This window comes from Myotis yumanensis, unplaced genomic scaffold (genome assembly GCF_028538775.1).
Source record: "Myotis yumanensis isolate MYYU_CA2020_CCGP unplaced genomic scaffold, mMyoYum1.0.hap1 SCAF_7, whole genome shotgun sequence".
Classification (NCBI taxonomy): Eukaryota; Metazoa; Chordata; class Mammalia; order Chiroptera; family Vespertilionidae; genus Myotis; species Myotis yumanensis.
The window spans coordinates 27,987,559-28,010,052 of record NW_027223758.1 but is presented as its reverse complement, the minus strand read 5'-3'; the positions used below and the strand labels follow the sequence as shown (position 1 = coordinate 28,010,052).

The following is a 22,494-nucleotide window of genomic DNA, read 5'->3' as shown; positions in this document are numbered from 1 at the left end:
TCTAAATCTCTACATACTTATAAATTGAGCATGTTCCTTTTTCTGCACTTTCTATGCTGGTTAATGTCATTCCAACTTCTTTTTCATTCCCCATGGGCTACGTGCCATCACATCTTATCTTTTTAGTCTTCTATAGCCTTCTCCTTCACCCCATGCTTTTGCCGAGTTCAAGGACTCCTCATCTCTTGCTTAAATAATTACAACACCCTTTTAATTTGTCCTTCTGCCTCCGATCTGGCACTCCTCCAAGCCATCATGCTCACTTCTACCAAAACAGATTTTTCTCAAAGTAGATCCTATGGGGGAAAGTCCAAATTCCTTTTGCCCAGCAAAATGCTGGCACCCCTTTCACCTCTTCTGTCCAGTCACACTAAATTGCCGGCCATTTCTTTAATGCATCTTGATGTTTCATGCTTTCCTGCCTTTACCCCTGCTGTTCCTCCTGCCTGTAATTCCCTTCCCCCTTGCCTATCTTTCCAACACCTGCTCAGTTTTCATGATTCAACTCAAGTATTCCTTCTCTGCCCCCCATTGCCCCCCGCCCCGAGGAAACATGTGATCTGCAAGGGAAGGTGGTCACTCTATTCTTGGTTCCATTTCTGTACCTTGTGTAAACTTCTATTTGATCGGTTTGTATAACTCACCCTATTCATCTTTGTAGTCCCAGAAACGTAGCAGAGCCTGGAAAAGTAAAAGTCATTGAATGAATAAATGAACAAAGTGAAGGAAATAGGTTTCCAAAGCCAACAATTTTATTTCAATCTTGGCAGAGTGTGATTTGAATTTGAGGCACTTCAGATAGGGCTATCTCAAGTCAGTAGAATATCCAGTGTTTATTTTGAGTTGCCCCAGAAGCTGACTTTAAGACAGGGATTTGAGTACAAGTCAGTTCCAGGGAAGTGGAGGAGAAAATACCATGGGGGAGTGGAGAATTGAGTCAGGGAAGGGAAGGCCTCCAATAAAGGAGGCATTATCAAGCCAATCATCACTGTGGGTGACTGGAAGTTTGGGAGTCAGTTTCAAGCATACACCTCAGAGTACCCCACCTCAGAGTACCCCACCCAGAGGTCTGAGGGAGGTGATTAGTTGAGCGCTGTTCCTGGGGGTAATAATTCCCTAGCTCTTCTGGTCAGCCACACACGTGGGCAGAGCACACTCTCCACATGGGGAAGGGCCTTAGTTGGCAACCAGGTGTGCACTGGAGAGGTCTCGGCTGGGGAGCTGTGTGGCCATTGACATATGGGCTACATTGGGTCTTCATTGCCCGTGAGTGGTCATTGTAGAGTAAATACTAGAGGATGAAATATTTTCTCGAAATCTCTCCAGTCACACATATCTTGAATTATTTGCTCAGTCAGCCAGTTCTACATTAATTAGGGCAGAAAGCAAAACGTTTTTGTCTCCCATTAAGACAATTTGTGTAATATTCCCACCACCAATATATCCATTAAGAATCATTGGTCAACGTGATTCTCTTGAGTTGCTATTGTTCAATCTAAGCATTTTTATCATAATTCTAACCTCACTGCCCTCAAAGCCCTTTTACCTTTGCAAAATTCTCTTACTAATTAGTAGGTAACGGAGATGAAAAGAATTTGCCATTGGTCCCATGTGGGCTCTATGGAGCCATGAGGATGACTCACAGTCTAGAAGTAACTATGTCAGACTTACTGAACTGCATGTGGCCCAACAAATTGTGACAGGTGCAGAAACATGCAAATAAAGTTATAAGTAGTAGATGAAGAATCCCTGAGTATTAATTAGAACTCAGAAATATACTATTCTCCTGGGAGATTTCTTCTTGTAAAAAGGAAATAACCACACAGAAATTTTCCAACAAAGCCAACACGCAAACCCTGTGTTGGTTTTGCTAAAGGCCTCCAGATAGCGTCAACTATTTCATGACTATTTGGAGATACTTTTCAAATACTGATATTTCCTTCTCATTATGTTCTTTCACTTGTTTACTCAACTACCTCACCTCACTCCTCCTTCAGTCCCATGTAGTCGCCTTCCCACTTCATTTTTCTTCTATACTGTGATCTAGAAACAACATCAAAGAGCTGCTGTAAACTCTTAGTTTATCTGTTGTTGCCCAAGTTTCACCGGCACTGAAGACTGTGGACCGGCCTCTTCTTCTGAAAAAACCCCTCCTATGAATTCTAGGACAAGTTACCATTGTCTGTTTTGCACTTCTCTAAAACGTTTCTGCAACGCCTTCTGTACCTTCCTTGGCAGTTTTTCCTCTTCGTATGGTTAAGCCTTAGCTCAGAAATCTGCAACCCAATCCCCTAAGCTTTTTCCTGTACCCCAGACCAGTGTTCTATACTTCCATGAGGATATTTAACAGACTCTCATAAGTACTTTCACAAAGAACTACCCCTGAATTTCCCATTGGTTCCTGTTCACACTCCTCACTCTTATCAGCACTTCTAGTTGTCTCTCACCCAAGCTCCAAACCTACAGATACTCCTCCGCCTACCCATCTCCATGCCACACCTGCCCATCTCATCTCCTTTGTAGTTTTCACATAGGCTTATGTTTCATGTGGACTTTAGGCCCCCATTACCACTTGTATGAATAATTACAAAAGCTACTATCTGGTCCCTTGACCTCCAGTTTCTCTATACTCCCTTTTCCCTACCACTATACTCTACCACACATGAAATTTTTTTTCCTAACATGCATCTCCAGCCATGACATTCCTCTAGTAAAATTATTTCACAAGGATCCATTTATTCAGAATACAGTCCAAACTCCTCAGACTACCAGTCAAAAATCTTGAGGTATGCCCTGGCCAGTGTGGTTCAGTTGGTTGGGCATTGTCCCCTGCACTGAAAGGTTGCCGGTTTGATTCTATGTCAGGGAACATGCCCAGGTTGTGGGTTTATTCTCTGTTTGGGGCGTGTGCAGGAGGCAGCCAATCAATATTTCACTCTCACATCAATGTTTCTCTCTCCCTCTCCTTCTCTCTCTAAAAATCAATACAATTTTTTAAATTTAAAATAAAAAGCAAACAATCTCAAGGCCTTGAAGTCTGCTTATCTTTCAAAACTGACCATGTTGGGTATTCTCTTTTTGCACACCCAGATCCACCCTTTACCTTGCTCTGTGACTGAGAGGTTAATCTCCGTGGGTTGCATAGACTGAAATTTCCAGCTTCGACAGAATCTCCTCCCCTTGAGAATGATCTGGATGTATGTATATGATGGGCTATGACTCCTCTTATTAGGTTATGTTATATGGCAATGGGTGATGAGATTTTGTAGATATAATTAAGGTTCCTTATCAATTTGAGTTCATCAAAAGGGAGGTTATCCAGGTCAGGCTAATATAATCAGGCGAGTCTTTTAGAAGAAGGTCTAGTAAAGACGTTCTTCGACTGGACAAAAGAAGTGATCATGAGTGAATTCTAAGCTGTAAGGAAATGAATTAGGCCAAGAACCTCGTGAATTTGGAAATGTACACCAAGCCTTAAATGAGGCTGCTGCCCTGACCAACACCTTGACTGCAGCCTTGTGAGACCCCGGGTAGATTCCTGACCCATAGAAATGGTGAGGTAAAGGGGCATCAAGCCATTACACTGTGGTAGCTTGTTACAGGGCACTAGATGACTGAAGTACTTGTTCTGGTCCAATTAGGCAAGCGGAGATATCAACAGATATTCAAAGATTAGGAGAGAAGAAAGGTTGAGCCATTTGTTCTCACTTCCAGCTCTTTCTCAGGTGCCCCTCAATCAGAGGGCCCCCACTCTGCCAATGGCTCTCTCTTATGGCTACAGCTTCTGTTAGGCTATCCCTGTTCACCCTGTGCCCCTGTAGACTTAAGGGTTGAAGAGCTTCCTTAAAGCAGGGCAGGGTACTTCACCGTGCCTTGTCATTTTCCCTCAACTCTACCCACACTTTTGTACCATTTCCTTTTGGTAAACTTTGTTAAATTCTTTGTTAAAGAATGTGCCATCGTTTTCCTGCTGGGTCCTGGCCTGAAGAATAAGGATAATTCTTAACTTAGTATGTATTGCCTTGTCCTTATCCAAACCCAACTCCAAATATGAGCTACCAACCTTGGTCTTCAAAACACAACACTACATTTTACTTTCTTTAAAAAGAAACATTTTTATTGATTTTTAGAGAGAGAGAAAGAGAGAGAAAGAAACATTCATGTGAGAGTAGGATATCGATCAGCTGACTTCTGCATGACCCCAACCAGGGATCAAGCTCCCAACCAGGGTTCAAGCTCACAACCCACATGTGATCTTACTAGGACTCTAACTAGCAACCTTTTGGTGCACAGGACGATGCCCAACCAACTGTGCCACACAAGCCAGGGCAATCCTACATTTTCTTATCTGATGTCATGGCTTTGGGTTGCTCCTACTAAATGAAATAAAGACTCCTACTGTATGGAATCATTGACTCTTCACAATCGAATTAACACAAGATCAAAACATTTAAATATCATTGACAAGTTAGACAAATATGTTGATAGTTGGTAATAAAATAATTTTAATGGATATCTAAAATAGTTTATTGGAAGACCATAATGATTTTTCTGATGCATGTGTTTATTTAACATTCATTTTTGGTGTCTCCCAAGTGCAAAAGAAAAATAAGAAAACATTCATTCTTCTAAGAATCAATTATCTTAATTTGCATGTGTATAGTAATTCCAATTTTGCAACTTTTTTTGTCTTGACACATATCTTCACATTTATTTTTAACAACAACTCTGTGAGGAGATCAGCTATTAATCTCTACATATTATTCATGAAGGAACAGAGACTGAGAATTTGTTATTGCCTTAGATTGACCCAAGTGATGACCTTTCTGACAAAATACCCACTCTTTAGTAATATGATAAAAAGAGTTAGAAACAAGGAAAAAGGTATATAAAGTCCTATCTCTATTTAGGCAGAAAGCCGAAAATGCATTTAAAGATACATAGAGTGCATAGCAATCAGGATCTTTTATGTAGGACATTGTTAAATTTTCCAAGTCCACACATGTTATCTGAGACAGGCAGACCATGTATTTATTTATCCCGATCAACAGATGAGGTGAAGAGATGATTATTTTAAATTCAGCTATCCATCGCTGAACCACAGAATTAGAAGCTAAGTCACCCAACCATGTCTTATTTGTAGACCGCCTATTGTGTGCATCCTAAAATGCAATCTAGTCAAGTCACAAAATGCATTCTCTCTTAATTTTTAAGATGAAATCAATAACCCTGACTTGACCTACTAGGCCTGGTTTTGCAAATAAATTACTCCACTCCACCTATCCTTCCTACCATATCTAAATACACATCAAATAGGTAAAAGTTTGACTAAGTGCTGCCCTTTTGAGGTGCCTCCTGGTTCCTGTGAAAGAAACTCATCCAGGTAGAATTGGTGTTGGGTGTCACACTAGTAACAAAGCAAGAGATATGTTAAAAAGCCTGGAGGTTTCTCTGGGGAGTTGCCACAGGTTTCAATGGAATGACAATTATAAGGAACATGGATCATTGAATGCCTTCTATAGCCCTTACAATAGTGAGGATCATTATTTTAAGGTTCATTTGCATAATGGTTGGCCTAGCAAGAACAATGGTGAATGCTAATAGCTTCAGGATGCAATAAAACATTATCTGGGCTGAACTTCTAAAGGAGAAGTTGCCAAAGTATGACTCTTTAAGTACTTAATTTCATCCCAGGTCAAGTCCGCACAGAATCAAATGCGGATTTCTGGTATCTCTTCAAAAACTGGCAAGAAATGACTGGAAGAGAAGAGCAGCAACCTCCTCTATACAGAATCCTTACCTGGTAGGCTTTGCTTTTTTTTTTTCTACATAACTTGCTGCCCCCTCTGAAGTTTTCAGGCTGAATTTGAAACTACCATCTTCCATCCCCCAAACAATTTCCCACTCCCACTCTTCCCATGCCCCACATCTGGCAAATACACCAAATTTGCTACACCAAGAAAGAATAAATCTCACCTTATGGGATGAAAAACTTTCACTGAACCTTTGGAAGAGATGGAATTGGCCCTAGCTAGCAATTGGTGGTATTTTAAAGGCAAACAGATAGGGTTGCCTCAAACTAATAACCCTGCATTCTGAGATGAAGGTTGAAGGTGGCTATTAACAAAGAGAATAAAAAGAGATAGCTCATCTCCATTTCGATTTATCATTTTTAACTATTCCTATTGCGTAGAAATTGAATAGGTATGGTCATCCTGTACTTTGTATCCCAATGCAGTCTTTAGAGATTATCCATTTTATTGACTTTTTTCTCCAAGGCGTTTGAACTCATTTTTACCACAAGAGGGCAGCCATCTCTAAAAAACAACCAAAGAGACTGGATCTTAAGTCGGAAAGAGCCAAAATTTAGGAAGTTGTGCTTGCGAAAGGCGTTCATTCAGCAGTCCCTCAGAAATCGCACAATCACCCATAGAGCGATCCTGTGATGGGCAATACTGAAATGGAATAGAGTGTCCAGAAATGCCAGGTTTCCCTCAGACTCGTGACTATCGAAGATTATTTCATAAACTAACAAGGTTCCCATTTCGCAAGTTATGAAGGCCTAAAGCTGGGAGACATCCTTGATGTCATCACCAGAGATTTATTTTTCATCTTTACTTGAAGAGCTTCCAACAGCTATCAACTTTCTCCTTCTCTTTAAAAGCTACGTACTGCTTTAGTTCTCATAAGTTTTGTTTTGTTTTTTAGATCTCACTGATGACAGAAACAATTGTTAACTTCTCAATTAAACTTTAGGAAAGGAAATAGTTTCGAGAGCACAATAAACACTTTACACTTGTGTCTATGAGTAGAATATGTTCTATTGCCAAGTTGTTCGGTGGCCAGTGATTCAGAATAACAGTCAACTTTCATAGCCCTTTATTTTCAGGGGGGAAAGAAGTTCTTGAATATTTTGCTGAACCCCAGCTCCCCATTTATTTTCCTAGTAGGTAGGCTTCCTCTGAAATACCTTATTTGACCTTTATACTTTCAGAAACAGCCAGTGCCTAATTCCCCTCTGTGGGTTGCTAATCCGATTTATGTGAGCAGAACCTGGAATTGTTTTAGCTTCCCCACTGAAAAAATAATACACATGGGTAGTAGATTGTTATGAGCTCCCGAATCAGATTTTTCCCTTTCTGCTTCGCAGACTTCAAGGTGCTGTGCAGGCAAGCCCGGTTTTGCCATCTGGCCTTTTTCAAAATTTTTTTCGCCCTTGGCTTCTGGGATCATTTGGGTGACTCCACTGAACTTTGTGTGGAGGACCCTGGAATTCCGAGAGGGAGGGGAAGCCTGGAAACTCAGAGTGCAGTGGACTGGGGGAATATTTCATTGGAGGAGCTAGACCATATGGCACAGTCTGCTGCTGGGGCCTGGTGGAAGGGGTTGGAACAGAAGGTTCTAAGGTCTCAAACCAGAATTGTCTTGTAGGCTTGGCTCACACTGTGCATTATTTTACCTTCCTCTGAACTACTAATCACCTGCCTCAGAGCTGGGCGAGATAAATATCACAAGGCATGAAGTGATTGCTACCATAAAAAGAAATAAAATCCCTCTCATCCTCTCTTCACACTGACACACACACACACACACACACAGTCCATTGCACGTGTCATATATAGCAGGATGACACCCATTTCACATATACAGGCATAGTTATAAACATATGTGCTTCATTAGCATATATTTACATGTATAGGTATATTTATAGAGACATACACACGTTTATATGTACATTACATTTATCCGAATAAAATATGTGCACATTTACATAAATATAAATGTACACATGTATTTACATATATACAAACATATATCTGTGTGTTAAAGTTTAAATAACACCCAGTTTTCAAACTCTAGTTTTCTTTTACAGAATTGTCTACCCCACGCCTATGCCAAGATGCCTTGTAACTTGGTTGAGTTTTGTTTTGTTTTGTTTTGAATGGTCTATTACCGAAAAACTTCAAACTGAAAGTTAAATAACGGGCCAGTTAGGGAAATAAGGGCTTAACCCCCGCATCTGTCCCGGATGGCGCCCCAGGAGCGAGAGCCAGGGTCAGGCGCCCCAGGAGATCTCCCGGGTGAGGACAGGGGCTGGAGGCGCGAGCGCCCCCGTCAGCGGCCGCGCGTCCCCGCCCTCCGCCCCACCCCGCCGCGGCTGCCCCGGCGCGCCGTCCACACCCCTGCGCGCAGCTCCCGCCCGCTCGGGGATCCCCGGCGAGCCGCGCCACCGAGGGGGAGGTGTTCGCCGCGGCCGGGAGGGAGACGGCAGGCGGCGTCCCCTTTAAAAGCCGCGAGCGCCGCGCCACGGCGCCGCCGCCGCCGCCGCCGGAGTCTTCGCCCCGCCGCGCTGCGCTGAGCCCGGCTCGCGCTGCGCCCGCCGCTCCGCTTCCCACACCCCGCCGGGGACTGTCAGCCGCCGCCGGACGCCAGCCTCCACGGGCTCCGCCGCCGACCCGCACGACTTCGGGGCGAACGCCTCCGGGATTACTGGGGTCTCCGAGGCATCCGCGCGCCGCAGACCCGCTCGGGCTAGAGCGCCCGGCCGTGCGCGCCCCTGCGCCGTGGCCTCAGCTGCCCGGGCCGCGCCGGAGCGAAGGACCGGCGCGCAGAGCGCCCGGGAGCCGAGCCTGAGCGCCGCGATGCCGATCGCCTCCTGCGGGAGCTCGGAGGCTAGGGACGCACCGGCCGAAGTGTGATTGGACCCCTGACTGGCCGCCAACGCGACCGCAGCTTGGCCCGGGGGCCAGGAGAGCGCGACCACCCGCCTCGGCGGCCGGGACTCTGTTGGACTCGCCGGAGAATGCGCCCGAGGACGACGGAGCGCCGGAGCCGCGGGGGTTTCAGCTGGCGAGCGCGGATGGGGGTGCGCTGGAGTCAGGCAGAGTGATGCGGGGGGGCAACTCGCCTGGCACCGAGATCGCCGCTGCGCCCTTCCCCGGACCCCCCGTCGCCCAGGATGGCTGCTCCGAACCATGGGCCGCGGCGGAGCTAGCGCGGAGCGCCCTACCTTCGCCCCCGGAGTCCCGGAGCCGGTCCCGCGCGGGGCCACGCGTCCCGCGGGCGCGGGTTCCTAAGGACGACAACAGCACCAACTTTTCCTTTTTCCCTTCCCTTCCCTGCCCCGCACTCCTCCCCCTGCTCGCTGTGGTTGTGTGTCAGCACTTGGCTGGAGACTTCTTGAACTTGCAGGGGGAATAACTTGTGCTCCCCACTGCGTGCCGGTGCCTTGGCCCCGGTGGACCGAGCCGCACCGCCTCCGAACCCCGTCGGCCCGCCACTCTTCTGGGCCCGACCCCGAGACGCCGCTCCCTGCCGGAGGAGAGGAACTGCCCGGCCGGCACCCGGGAGGAGAAGGAGGAGGCAAAGGAAGGGAACTCGCTCCCCGCGCCAGGTCCTTCGGCCAGAGCTTTTTCCATGTGGAGGCTCTTTCAATGGACGTGTCCCCGCGTGCTTCTTAGACGGTCTGCGGTCTCCTAAAGGTAGAGGACGTGGGCCCGGGGCTCAGACTCGGGGGGTGGGCGCGGTGCCCGGGCGGCCGCTATAGCTGAGTCCTTCCCCATCCCGGGTCCCGCCAGGCCGGACGTAAACAGACCCCCCTCCAAGTCCACGTGCAGCCGAGCCCCTGCTGGAATGCCCCCATACAATTGCCCCCCCCAACCCCCCCCCCCCTTCTCCCCTGCGACAGCCTCGCCCTTTTGGCTCAAACTCTTCCGCCCCTCCTCCTCCTCCTCTTAGGTATTTTATTAGGGCTGTTAACACTTAGATGATTAAAGAAAGTCAGAGATCCCCTGGAGAGGATGCCCCTGGCTTCCACCCGTTAGCTGCCAACCTGTATGTCCTGCCGTGGGACATCCCGTCTCCCTTCGTCAAGTTTCTCCAGGAGACTTGCTGTCCCTGCTCAGAGCCGCGTCCCGTTTGGGACTGGGCTGAAAGTTGGGGTTTCTCCCTGTTTGTTTCCAGGAATTCGAGGGACACCTTGTACTGACATGTGAATTCATAGATATTAGCCATTAACGCAATCCCAGGAAGATAGCTTTGTATCTTGACTGCATCAGGGGGAAGGGTCCGGGATTGGAGTGGCCTGTCCTGGCATCCCTGAGGTTAGAGGCGTGGGCCACAGTTGTAAGTGGCTTCGGAAGTGGTGGCCTTGAGTTTACTAGGTCTGGAATTCATAGACTTTGTGTGTGTATCAGGAAGTTCTATACAGTGCCTCTGAGGAAGTCACATGCACCATTTGTGCGTGTTTTTATTGCAAGCGAGCGCTGAGCAGTGTGTGTTTGAGTTTGTTTAAAGGACAAACAAGGGGTGTCAGACCCAGTAGTGGTTTTCCCAGGTTCCCCGCAGTTTCGGCGCGAGTCTCATAGAAAATAAAGGTGACAGTCATTGACGCTGGGGGGAATGTCAGAGGAATTAAGAGTGGAATGGGAGGGAGAAAGCCTGAAGGCTCAGGAACTAGGGCCCTTCCATTCTCCGAAACGTCCTAGCTTCCGCTGCTCTGAAGTATCTCCGCAAATGGTGCAAGCCAGGTGGGCACCCTGGTGGAGGAGGCGGGCGGACCGAGCGGGAGCCGAGGCCGCGGGGGCGGAATGGGGGAGGGCTGGGCGGGGAACTCGGTGACTCATGTCGGCCCTGTCTGCAGGTCGACCATGGTGGCCGGGACCCGCTGTCTTCTAGCGTTGCTGCTTCCCCAGGTCCTCCTGGGCGGCGCGGCCAGCCTCATTCCCGAGCTGGGCCGGAGGAAGTTCGCGGCGTCAGCTGGCCGCTCCTCGTCCCAGCCCTCGGACGACGTCCTGAGCGAGTTCGAGTTGCGGCTGCTCAGCATGTTCGGCCTGAAGCAGAGACCCACCCCCAGCAGGGACGCTGTGGTGCCCCCCTACATGCTGGACCTGTACCGCCGGCACTCGGGCCAGCCGGGCGCGCCCGCCCCGGACCACCGGCTGGAGAGGGCAGCTAGCCTCGCCAACACCGTGCGCAGCTTCCACCATGAAGGTGAGGCGTGGAGCAGGGGAGTGAGGGCGGGGACGGGGGCGGGGAGTCATCCCGCAAAGCGCCCCACCCTGGGCAGACTGCGGGCATCCCTGGAAGGGCAGCTTGGCCAGGGCACGGAAGCCTTTTCCAGTCTAGTCTCTTTAAGAGCCTTTCTGAACCTGGCTGTAACTCACTGGCTGCCTGTGTGGTGGGGGAGCCAGGGATTCCCCATTGGTAAATCCGCACCCTTTTCCTGGCCTGCAGCCAGCAGAGCGACTCCTCCTCCTGGAACTGGAGAGAAATCAAGTGATGGGAAAGATGAGGGCAAAAGGCATGCCCCTAGTCAGCTAAACGTGCAAGAATTCCATAGGGGAAGATGAGAAGGAGGAGGGCAGATTGGGATCACTTTCCGTCTGTTTGGAAACCCTCACTCTATAAATCTGCCTCTCCTGCTTAAGCGGGGGTTTCAGGCTAGACAGAGCCAAGGGCAGAATTTTCAGAGATTGTATTGAAAAATCAAAGCCCAGGGCCCAAAGTCTTTCTAATTTACAGTTGATCTGGGCCTGGTTTGGAAAATTTCGAATCCCTATCTAATCCCCGTGGGAGATCAATTCCACAATCAATCTTATTGTTTCCACAATGACTTTCTTGTCTTGTGCTTAAATCTGAGATGAACTCCCAGTAGAGACTAGGGGAAGCCTCAGATGAAGCTTTTGCAGCAGCTGCCTGTTTTCCTTCATGTGCATTGAAATGTGGATTTTTCTTTTATGATACTGCATGCGGTTTTTCTAAGGTAGGGTATTCTGCTGGTTTCATCAGAAAGGCATTCAGTGGATATGAAATGTCTTAGAGCAGCTCTTGAGATCTGTGTTGTACCTAGATTTTTTGAGCAATTGGTCAAAACTATGTTCCACTTCAATTCTTTTTCTACACTTTTAAATTGCCCCTTTGGCTTAATACATTCTAAATAGAGCACAGGTTCCTTCAAGTTCTAGAGAAGGGTACAAAGTTGCATGTCACCGGGCAACCACTTGTTGGCTATTGGAGAGCTGGGAGCGTGAAGTTCCGTTTTTCTTGCCTAGCCCTGCTGAGGTGGTAAATTTCAAGTGGAATCTACAATCTGATATGTAGAAATGTTTTCATCATAACCTTGCGATGATTAGAGAGCCAGCTCATCATTTTCAGCTGATGCTGGTTAGAATAGTTTTTCTGGGGGGTAGAAAAATAAGAACGGCTGCTTGAGCCACCTCTCCTGGAAGTTTAGCATGGAAACCATTCTTTACTGTTCAGGCCAAGTATGTGTCTCTTATAACATAAAAGGAAGATCATTTAAATCATTTGGCACCTAAAACACTCAGGTGCATGAAGAGTCCATCAGTGACGTCTACATATTTCTTTCTCTAGAAGTGGCTTAATCAAAACTGAACTGGCTGCAAACTATTTGAATGTGTTATTTTAACTTAAATAGCATGTTTAGTTAATACGTCAGAATCTGTATCTTTAAAAAAATGTAAATGTTATGTGTGAAATAGTACAGAAGTTACCAACTTGCTTAAAATCAACTTTTAATAACCTCAGATCTTAATGCAGTTAGATGATGGAGGAAAGCTATGTAATTTTTGCCCCAAATTTCAGCAAATCCATTTCTTGTTACAACTAGTATATCAACATTAGGCTACATATTGCACTATTTGAAGACCATTTTATATCTGTATAAGCAGGATTTGGTTTTTATAAACATCCTTGTGGCATGGATAGCACTAAAAATCTTTTAATAAACCATATGATTAAGGCTGCTGGCTTAAGAGCAGAATTTGGTTCATATAGAATTAATAGGCATTTATCTGTAAAGGACCAAAGGGTCGGATTCCAAGAGTTACTTGTTGGTTTTATTTGTGGGTGGGATCTGGGAGATTTGGTGAAATTACAAGACAAGAGATATGATGGCATTCTTCCAACCAATGTGTGAAGATAAAGGGACCACATGGAAGGTGATCTGAGACAAAATTATCAGTTGTCATTTCTCCTCTTAAACTTTGTCTTGTCCTTTCTGCAATGGCTTTTATCCGGGAAAGCCCAAGTGCTGAAAAAGTTTTCTTTTTTCAGTCATTAAGAAGTGCTTCAGCCACATAAGCCTTGCAAACTGCCACTGAGTATAGAAAAATTACTTCTCTAACTGGAAAGAGTGTTTTGTGCTTTGCTGTAGTGAGAAACACATTGAAATGGGTTGACTTCATTGGCTGTGCAAACGGTCTTTACAGTTTCCTGTCAGATTGGAATATACAAGGACCACATGCTTGCTCTCCAGACTCTGAAAGACAGTCTTTTTGCATGAAATAACTGAATTATTTGCCTCTGTGACAAAAGTTTTGACATAAAGATTAACCGCATTCCCACCGATATAATTATTGTGATAATATCTGTACAACAGGAACGTTCCCCGTGAAGGAGAACTTGGGTCACATTCCCAGGGCAACCAAAGGATTTGGACATTAGATACCCCCGAAAGCAACACTTTCCTGGTGTGCTTCCCTAGTGTCCCCAGGTATTTCAGTGTGATTATGAAAGACCCCTATGAGTAGGAGAGACATTCTATTTGGAAGTGCTCAGAGAGATTGAGGCTGTGGTGCCCAGTGGTAGTTCTTGCACTGTTTTCTGTTCTCTTGTGTGTGTGTGTGAGAGATTCCTCTATAACAGCGGTTCTCAACCTGTGGGTCGAGACCCCTTTGGGGGTCAAATGACCCTTTCACAGGGGTCGCCTAAGACCATCGGAAAACACATATATAATTACATATTGTTTTTGTGATTAATCACTATGCTTTAATTATGTTCAATTTGTAACTAAAAATACATCCTGCATATCAGATATTTACATTACGATTCATAACAGTAGCAAAATTACAGTTATGAAGTAGCAACGAAAATAATTTTATGGTTGGGGGGTCACCACAACATGAGGAACTGTATTAAAGGGTCGCGGCATTAGGAAGGTTGAGAACCACTGCTCTATAATCTCGCTCCTTTCTCTTTGAGCTATTTTGTCTTTGTTTTTTAGACTTGCCCTTTGTGTATTTCACTAAGTAGTCAGAGGACAATAAGAGGGCACTACATCATTCCAAAAGTGTTGGAGCTAAGTGTGGGTAGAAGCCAAATCAGGGTTAGTGATTATACTTGCCCTCTCCTTTGTTGTCTTTTTAAAAAATTGAGTCAGTGTAATCTTTGTGTTTTATCTTTTCTCCTTGATATAGCAATTCTATCACCATTATTTTATATTCTAGAAGGTATCATTTATTATTCTCAACCACTTTGATTCAGGACAGTAATTTCCAAACTTACTGATTTTCTAGAATATCCCCGGGTTTTTGTTATTGTTATCTTAATGGACCTTTTTATTTGGGGGGGGGGGTCCAGATTGTGTTGCAAATTCTCAAAACATTATGATCACTCACTTTTTTTGCTAAAACTCACCATACTATAGGACAAAAAGGCAGCCACAAAATATCAGTGGTTCCAAACAAGATCTGTATGTCCCAGTAGGCCCTGCCACTGTACTCTTGTGCTCATTTAGTTCTTTGTGCTCCCTCCACCACACTTGGGTAGTGTGTTTCTATCCCTTTAGCTGGGAAATAACTCACCGTATGGTTATCATTATATTAATTATTAGAGTACTCCTAATAGTTCTGACTTTTGCTTGAGTTTTTGACTCATCTCTATGTTATGTAGTGCCGTCTAGTGGCCGGAATCTTGGGAAATGCAGTAGACTGAAGTCCATAGCTCTGCTCTTCATTTACTAGCTCTGTGACCTTAGGAAAGTCACATAACCTCTCTGAGTCCAACTACTTCATTCACAAAAGGGAGATAGTAGTTTCTCTGGAATCAATTTGACATGAGATAATTCATATAAAGCTCTCAGTCCCAAGCCAGCGCAAAGAAGCATTCATCACCCTAGCTATCATTAGCATTATTACTTTTTTTCTTTTAGGTCATATTCTCCCCTTATCTAGGAAAGAGCAGGCCACAGTAGACCTAGGCTGGCTGGGAGAATTCATCCTTATCTTTGGATTATTTTGATGTAGATGAAGAATTGACAGAGTGTAGATGGTTCTTCGCTTTTGAAGGAGGGTTTAAATGCCCTTGCCTTGTTTTTCTTTCCCCTACGTATTTGCCGTCATAGCTTCCTTTATTTGGTTAAGAACTTTTAAATAAATGTGAAGAACATTTATTTGGTTAAGAACTGGGTTCAGGAACCCAGGTCTGAGATAGGCTGGAATCCTCAAATCCCTTGGCAAGTTCAGATTATTCCACAAGAGTCATTTCCAGAGAATTAACAACTGTATAAACCTCCCAAAAAGCATACATTACCTACTTAGGTAAATGCTCTCTATTTTCAGACTCCCCAGGCTTGCTGTGATCATTTGCAGAAGTTTTTTTTTCCTCCTTTAATTTACTTTATTTCACATCAGTTTTGATTTTTCAACCCTGAAGAAAAACTTGATGTTGGGGGTTTCAGAGAACTTCTCACTTACTTCTCTGACCTGAGTCTGTAGCCAGGGGTGTGTTGTCTTGCAGGCTTTTGTATTAAGGAGAAAGAGGGCTCCTTCAAGGAATAAGTTGACTGAGATGAAGCTGAAAGTCAGAGAAAGGTCTTCACATTAAGTGATGTTATTCAACAGTGCTCCCCACCCCACCCCTTTGTTAAGGTAACTAAGTGATTATCCTTTTTGCCACTTATCCCCAGTGAGATTTTGAAGCACATGAAATTGCCATTTTTATAGGTCAAATCTGGTCAAAAGGTGGCAGTTTTATCTGATTCAATTTTATATTTATCTTTGGAGGGTTACTGTTCTATTTTCTGCCTCCTTTATACTCATCTTCTTTACTTCAATTACCTGTCTCTCATGCTTGCCTTGGAGAAGGTCCCTTCCTTGTCCTCCTCTGGCTATGTGTGTGTATCCATGTGTCTGTGTTTATAATTTTTTGAAAATTTATGGATTTAGATTCAGAGTTTCTGATGCAATTGGGATTTCTCTAGGCACCTTCATTAATACAGCTGGTCAGCCAATGCCCTGGATAACTTGTCTTTCCTTCCTCTTAAAAGAAAAAATGTTCTTAGGGGTGCTGGCATCCGGAGAAGTCAGGCTGAGGCCTGGCTGTGGGGCATTGCGTCTGGGGAACATGGCTGCTGATTTTTACTTCATTCCTTTTTTCCCTCTGGTATCCTGTTTCCTCTGATACCCCTTGGCTTCTCTACTTAAAAATGCACTCAGGGAAAATATCAGAGGGCTCCTGAATTTCAAGGAGGAGAGGAAAAGGAGCTAACTACAGCTCTTGATGCTTTCTGGGAACCGCTGAGGAGAGCCCAGTTCCACTGGTGGGAAGGTTATTTTAAAAATAGTGCTTGGTCTGCAGAATTGCTCACTTACAGTGGGGTTTAGAATGTGGGTGGCTCTCAAAAGGTATCCCCAGTTGGTGTGGGTTAGAGGGCTCACTTCTTGGCCTGATAGTCTCTGTGTCCAAGTAGATGAGTTTTAGGAAGTCTTTCTACTTCATTGGGCCTCAACTCATTCCTTGGCCAGCACTAGTGGTTCTGGGCATTTTCATATTATTCAACAAAAAGGCACTTAAAAATGTGCTCCCAGCAATTTGTACTTGAATTTGAAAAGCATCCCTTAAAACTTTTACCCTCCAAGGGCAGTCCACGAGCTCACAGTATCACCTCACCTAGAAAAGCAGAATCTCAGGCCCAACCCCAGACCCACTGAATCAGAACCTACATTTAAAGATGTAAGGTGTCCTAGGTGTTTTTGTGTGAAGGTTAGAGTTGGAGAAGCTTCACATTGAAGCATTGCTCCATAATTTGGCATAAACTGCCCCTATTGAACTCAATGCTTCCACTTAGCTTGCATTGATCACGGCTGCTTTGATGATGAAGGTTTACACAGGTTTCCTAGCTCTTTGAGTTAGGAAAAATACAACAATAAAATTAATGAAAATATGGTATCCTCTTAAGGTGATGACCTGGAACTGTGGCCAAAGAGATTTTGTTAGCATTTACGTTGGATCCTGAATAAAGCAGATATGTTTTTTGAAAGTCAACTGACAGGATGTGGTAAAGCTAGAAGAAAATGAACGTAAATATTTCAAATTTTGGTGTTGTGTACTATCCATTTAATAACACTGTGTACCTATGATGACATGTAGACTACATCATTCAAGGTGCTATGCTATTTTTTATTGTTTGCTTAAAAAACAGTACTCCTTATTATTGAAATTCAGGAATATTAAATCAGAAAGAGCATTTATGCATAACCCACTTAAATGTCTATTTTGAAATAATGACAGTAGATATATAAAGATTATTCTGTAATAGGATGAGATTATCTTTCTGTGTTATATCTGTCATAATGGCCTTTTTATAGATTTTTATCAGTTGTTTTGTTTTGTGTCTATTCTTGGTTAGGTGTTTGTTTTTTAAGATGATTTATTTTTTTGAAAAGATAAAGGAATTACAAACAGAGGAGAGTCATTATGTTTCTTTTAAAAGCATCTAAAATGAGATTTTGATGTTGAGGTCATAAGGAGGTGAGAGGACAGACAACACTTGGGAAGATATTTCTCTTGAAATTGTCTGGCCTTAATTACTACAGTGTCCCAGTACCACCCTTACGTTTGCAAAGAAGTAGATTCCTGTTCATGCCTTTGTTTCTGGATTTTTGAGTAAAATAGTAGGGTGTGCTTTGCAAAATGTCATCGTTGATGTTGAGTTTCAGAGTCTTTAATTAGGAAACTGAAATCTGTATATCGAGATTTGTAAATCATCTAAATTGCAGAGCAATGTTTTAGAATACCGCTTAAGGGATTGACATTAAAGCCTTTTTCTTTTTACGAAATGCAATAATTTCCTCAAATCCTCACTCATTAGACCTCTACTAACTATAGTGCTGACTTTTTTTTTTTTGGCCCTAAAGTCTGTGAATTCCAAAGAAATGCTTCACCATTTCCCCCATTATTATAGCCACCTGGAAGCAGTATTCATGTATTACATTAAAAACATAACAATGAATGATGACCTTGTGTTTCATGACATGCATATTAACATAAATGTATAGAAAAGGGAGACTATTTTTAGCTGAAAGGGGGAATTTTTTATCTTCTGGCTGCCAACTTATATATGGGTGAAATCAATTATACATGGGTGAAGGGAGATTTACAAATTCTTACATACCATCATCAGATTGTCATTACTTACCTTACCCAAGTATTTTTCTTCTTTCCTTCCCCATCTTTTTATATCAAATTAGAATCTTTGGAAGAACTGCCTGAAATGAGTGGAAAAACAACCCGGCGATTCTTCTTCAACTTAACTTCCATTCCCACCGAGGAGTTTATCACCTCAGCCGAACTTCAGGTTTTTCGGGAACAGATGCAGGAAACTTTGGAAAACAATAGCAGTTTCCATCACCGAATAAACATTTATGAAATCATAAAACCTGCAGCAGGCAACTCGAAGTTCCCCGTGACCAGACTTTTGGACACCAGGTTGGTTCATCAGAACGCCAGCAGATGGGAGAGTTTCGACGTCACCCCTGCGGTGATGAGGTGGACCGCGCAGAGACTCGCCAACCACGGATTTGTGGTGGAAGTGGCCCACTTAGAGGAGAACCCGGGTGTCTCCAAGAGACACGTTAGGATTAGCAGGTCTTTGCACCAAGACGAGCACAGCTGGTCCCAAATAAGACCGCTGTTAGTAACTTTTGGCCACGATGGAAAAGGACATCCTCTGCACAAAAGAGAAAAGCGTCAAGCGAAACACAAACAGCGCAAACGCCTCAAGTCCAGCTGTAAGCGACACCCTTTGTATGTGGACTTTAGCGACGTGGGGTGGAATGACTGGATCGTAGCCCCCCCAGGGTATCATGCCTTTTACTGCCATGGGGAGTGCCCCTTTCCCCTGGCCGATCACCTCAACTCCACTAATCACGCCATTGTTCAGACGTTGGTCAACTCCGTTAACTCTAAGATTCCTAAGGCGTGCTGTGTCCCCACGGAACTGAGCGCTATCTCCATGCTGTACCTTGACGAAAATGAAAAGGTCGTATTAAAGAACTATCAGGACATGGTTGTGGAGGGTTGCGGGTGTCGTTAGCACAGCAAAATAAAATAAATATATATATATATATATATATATATATTTTAGGAAAAAAAAAAAACCCAAGTTGACACTTTAATATTTCCCAATGAAGACTTTATTTATGGAATGGAATGGAGAGAAAAAAAAACAAACACAGCTATTTTGAAAAATATATTTATATCTACGAAAAGAAGTTGGGAAAACAAATATTTTAATCAGAGAATTATTCCTTAAAGATTTTAAAATGTATTTAGTTGTACATTTTATATGGGTTCAACCCCAGCACATGAAGTATAATGGTCAGATTTATTTTGTATTTATTTACTATTATAACCACTTTTTAGGAAAAATAGCTAATTTGTATTTATATGTAATCAAAAGAAGTATTGGGTTTGTACATAATTTTCCAAAAATTGTAGTTGTTTTCAGTTGTGTGTATTTAAGATGAAAAGTCTACATGGAAGGTTACTCTGGCAAAGTGCTTAGCACATTTGCTTTTTTGCAGTGCTACTGTTAAGGTCACAAGTTCAAGTCCAGAAAAAAAAAAAGTGGATAATCTACTCTGCTGACTTTCAAGATTATTATATTATTCAATTCTCAGGAATGTTGCAGAGTGGTTGTCCAGTCCATGAGAACTTAATGTCCTTATTAGGTGGAATATTTGGATAAGAACCAGACAATGCTGATCTAATATAGAAACCCTTCCCCCACCCCTTAATTTGCAGAAAGACTAAAGCAGGACCAATAGACATAATTAGGAAAATGATAAACCTGCAGGAAAGTGAATGATGGTTTGTTGTTCTTCTTTCCTAAACTAGTGGTCCCTTCAAAGGGGCTGGTCTGGCCAAAGGATGAAATAAAACATAAGATTTCTTCGTTATTGATATTGTGGTCATGTATAATTAAAATTCATTTCCAGTGGCCCTCATGAAGACTTGGAAATTGATTTGCATTTAACTTTTACCTCATCTGGGAGCTCAGAAGGACCCAATTCTCGAACTTCGCCCAACACACAGCAAAATTGCACTCATCATGTTTTCTGCCCACCCCATTCTCTGTTCGATCAGCCTGCTTTTCTTTCCAAGGTTACGTGTTTGAACACATTTCTCCAAATGTTAAACTTATTTCAGATAATAAATTTCAAAGCTCTGGCATTTCATTTTATAAAGTCCAACCTGTAAGGAGAGAAAATGATGTGTTTGTACAGTGTTCATAGTGATTACCTTGGGTTTCCATTTTTTTGCTTCTGAAGTTACCCCTTTTGGAGGGAGGTAGGGAAAAGGCAAGGAATGGTAGGAAATTTGCAAGCAAGTCACTTGATAATTCGTATTTGCACTAAAGGAATTACCAGTGATTTAGTATTTCACATGAACCTCTTTGGGGCAGAAAGATTTAAGAGAAAACCAAAGCTACAAAACAGGCAAAACCTGGGGAATCCAAGATAAAGTTTCAGAGATGATATCCCATGCAACAGAGGCAACGGTGCCAATAAATTAGAAAGGGAAAGTGTCTGAGATCAGCTTCTACAAGGCCATCTGCCAATTGGACTGAAGCCCAAGCAGAATGAAGTCAAATTAGGCTGCTCAGAATGAACACTTAACAGTGGCAGGGCTTCTGTGCTCCGGGCTGAAATCAGACCCAAGGAAGGGTTCTGTGGGTGGGTATGTCAGTACAGCCAGCAAACCCACAACTCCCCATTATTTTACTGGAAGTATTTTAGGTCAGTTTCTAGGAATTTGTGTCACCTCTGGTCCTGCTAAGACTAGTGAGGCCTAGTTCTAATATCCTTGCCTTGGAGTTGGCTGAAAGAAAAAAAAAAAAAAAAAAGGTGTGTTAGCAATGGAATAGACTCTTACAACCAGATTCTTCCCAGAAATGAACTTGCGATGACCGTGAACGGAGTTACATTTTGGGTGTGATAGGTTTAATCCTTGCCTCGCTCGAGATTATGTAGATCATATTTTTTAAATTAACGAGCTGTCTTTTATTCCTTCTGTTATAATCTTTTAGTTTCTTTTTATCTTGTATCCCTATTGCTCTCATGTAGGTGAGGATCATGAGGATTAGATCCAACTTGACAGGAAAGGGTAGGCTCTGTCCTCCAGCCATTCTCCACCCTTTCTTGCCATGGGAATGAGGGGCAGACTGCACAGTCTTAACAGCTTAAATACTCTAGAGAGTGAGAGTATAGCACAAGCATTTACATCCATTTGGTAGTTGCAGCCACTCTTGATTTGTTTCATTGGTTCTGATTTACTTGGTTAAAGTGGTTTTCATTGGTATCAACTCAAATGTTTTCTCTTGCATGTATGTGTATATATATATATATATATATATATATATAAAATATGTGTAAATATATACACATATATGGTATATAATATGTATAAATATACATATGCAGAATTATGTAATAGATATTTTATATGTATACATGATGGCATTTTCGGTTTAGTTACAGAGATTTTGTAATAGTTGAGGACTCTGACCCTCTTGGCAGCTCATTTGAGAAACAGAATATTCTTACATTTTATGTCGTTACACACATTTTGGCTTAAGTTCCTCATTCTGAGAAAAAAAAAGTGTGTCACAACTAAGCCCATGACATTGACTCTCTTGAATCTTCAGTCATTATTCTGTAGGAACCTTTGAGTCCTTTTAGAGTTGGTGCTTTAAGAAGTGTAGTAGTTTCTGAATTTGGGGGATCACCTTTCAAAGTATATTAAATTGTGTCATCTGTTTTTGTGCTTGTCTGGGCTGCGTCATGTGCCTCCTTGGCCTGATTTTAACCTGCATGGCGGGTCCAGAATGCTCTGTTCATTTTTTTTTTCTTTTACTTCAAAATTGGGGAGGGGGAGGATGAATGGTTTACACATTTATCTGTGCTTCCATCTTTTCATAATTTCTCCTGCAATTGCTACTTTACATTGCATCTCAAGAGGCCAAGAGTGGAGAGATCTGTAAATCTGATCTAGCAAGCTACATAAGCACTAGATAATCTAAGTTCTATATTTTCCCCTCAGTTTTTTATTGGAGGTGGAAAAATCATTTGTGCAATTCACAGCACTTTTTAAAATAGCATATGTCTATTCTATAGTCATATTAATATTAAGATATTGACTCACTGAATGTTAGATGCCACAGCCCCCCTCCTCAGCCCAATCTGTTATAAGGCCCAAGAAGCATAGCCTTACATAAAGATAAGTGTGACACAACTGGGCAATTATAAAGAGGTAAGAATGCCTGGCACTATTCCTTCTCTGTTTTATTTATTTTTTGCAAGGGTCGGGTAGGATGAGATGGGGGAAAAAATGCAAGTCCACTGCACGGGGGTAGGTAGATTGCTCTCCTCTTCCCTCCACCCTGCTGACATAAATTACAGCCTTATGCTA

At 43.4% G+C, this 22,494-nt stretch overlaps 1 protein-coding gene across 1 annotated transcript; it reads left to right on the top strand.

Annotated features, from left to right (window-relative positions):
• Nucleotides 1-8,315: 8,315 nt before the first annotated feature.
• BMP2 (bone morphogenetic protein 2) lies at nucleotides 8,316-20,256 on the top strand. The gene is made up of 3 exons (XM_070419931.1): nucleotides 8,316-9,482; nucleotides 10,643-10,992; nucleotides 18,273-20,256. Exons 2-3 carry the CDS (start codon nucleotides 10,650-10,652, stop codon nucleotides 19,115-19,117), a joined length of 1,188 nt encoding a protein of 395 aa, XP_070276032.1. The 5' UTR covers nucleotides 8,316-9,482; nucleotides 10,643-10,649; the 3' UTR covers nucleotides 19,118-20,256.
• The last annotated feature ends 2,238 nt before the right edge of the window (nucleotides 20,257-22,494 follow it).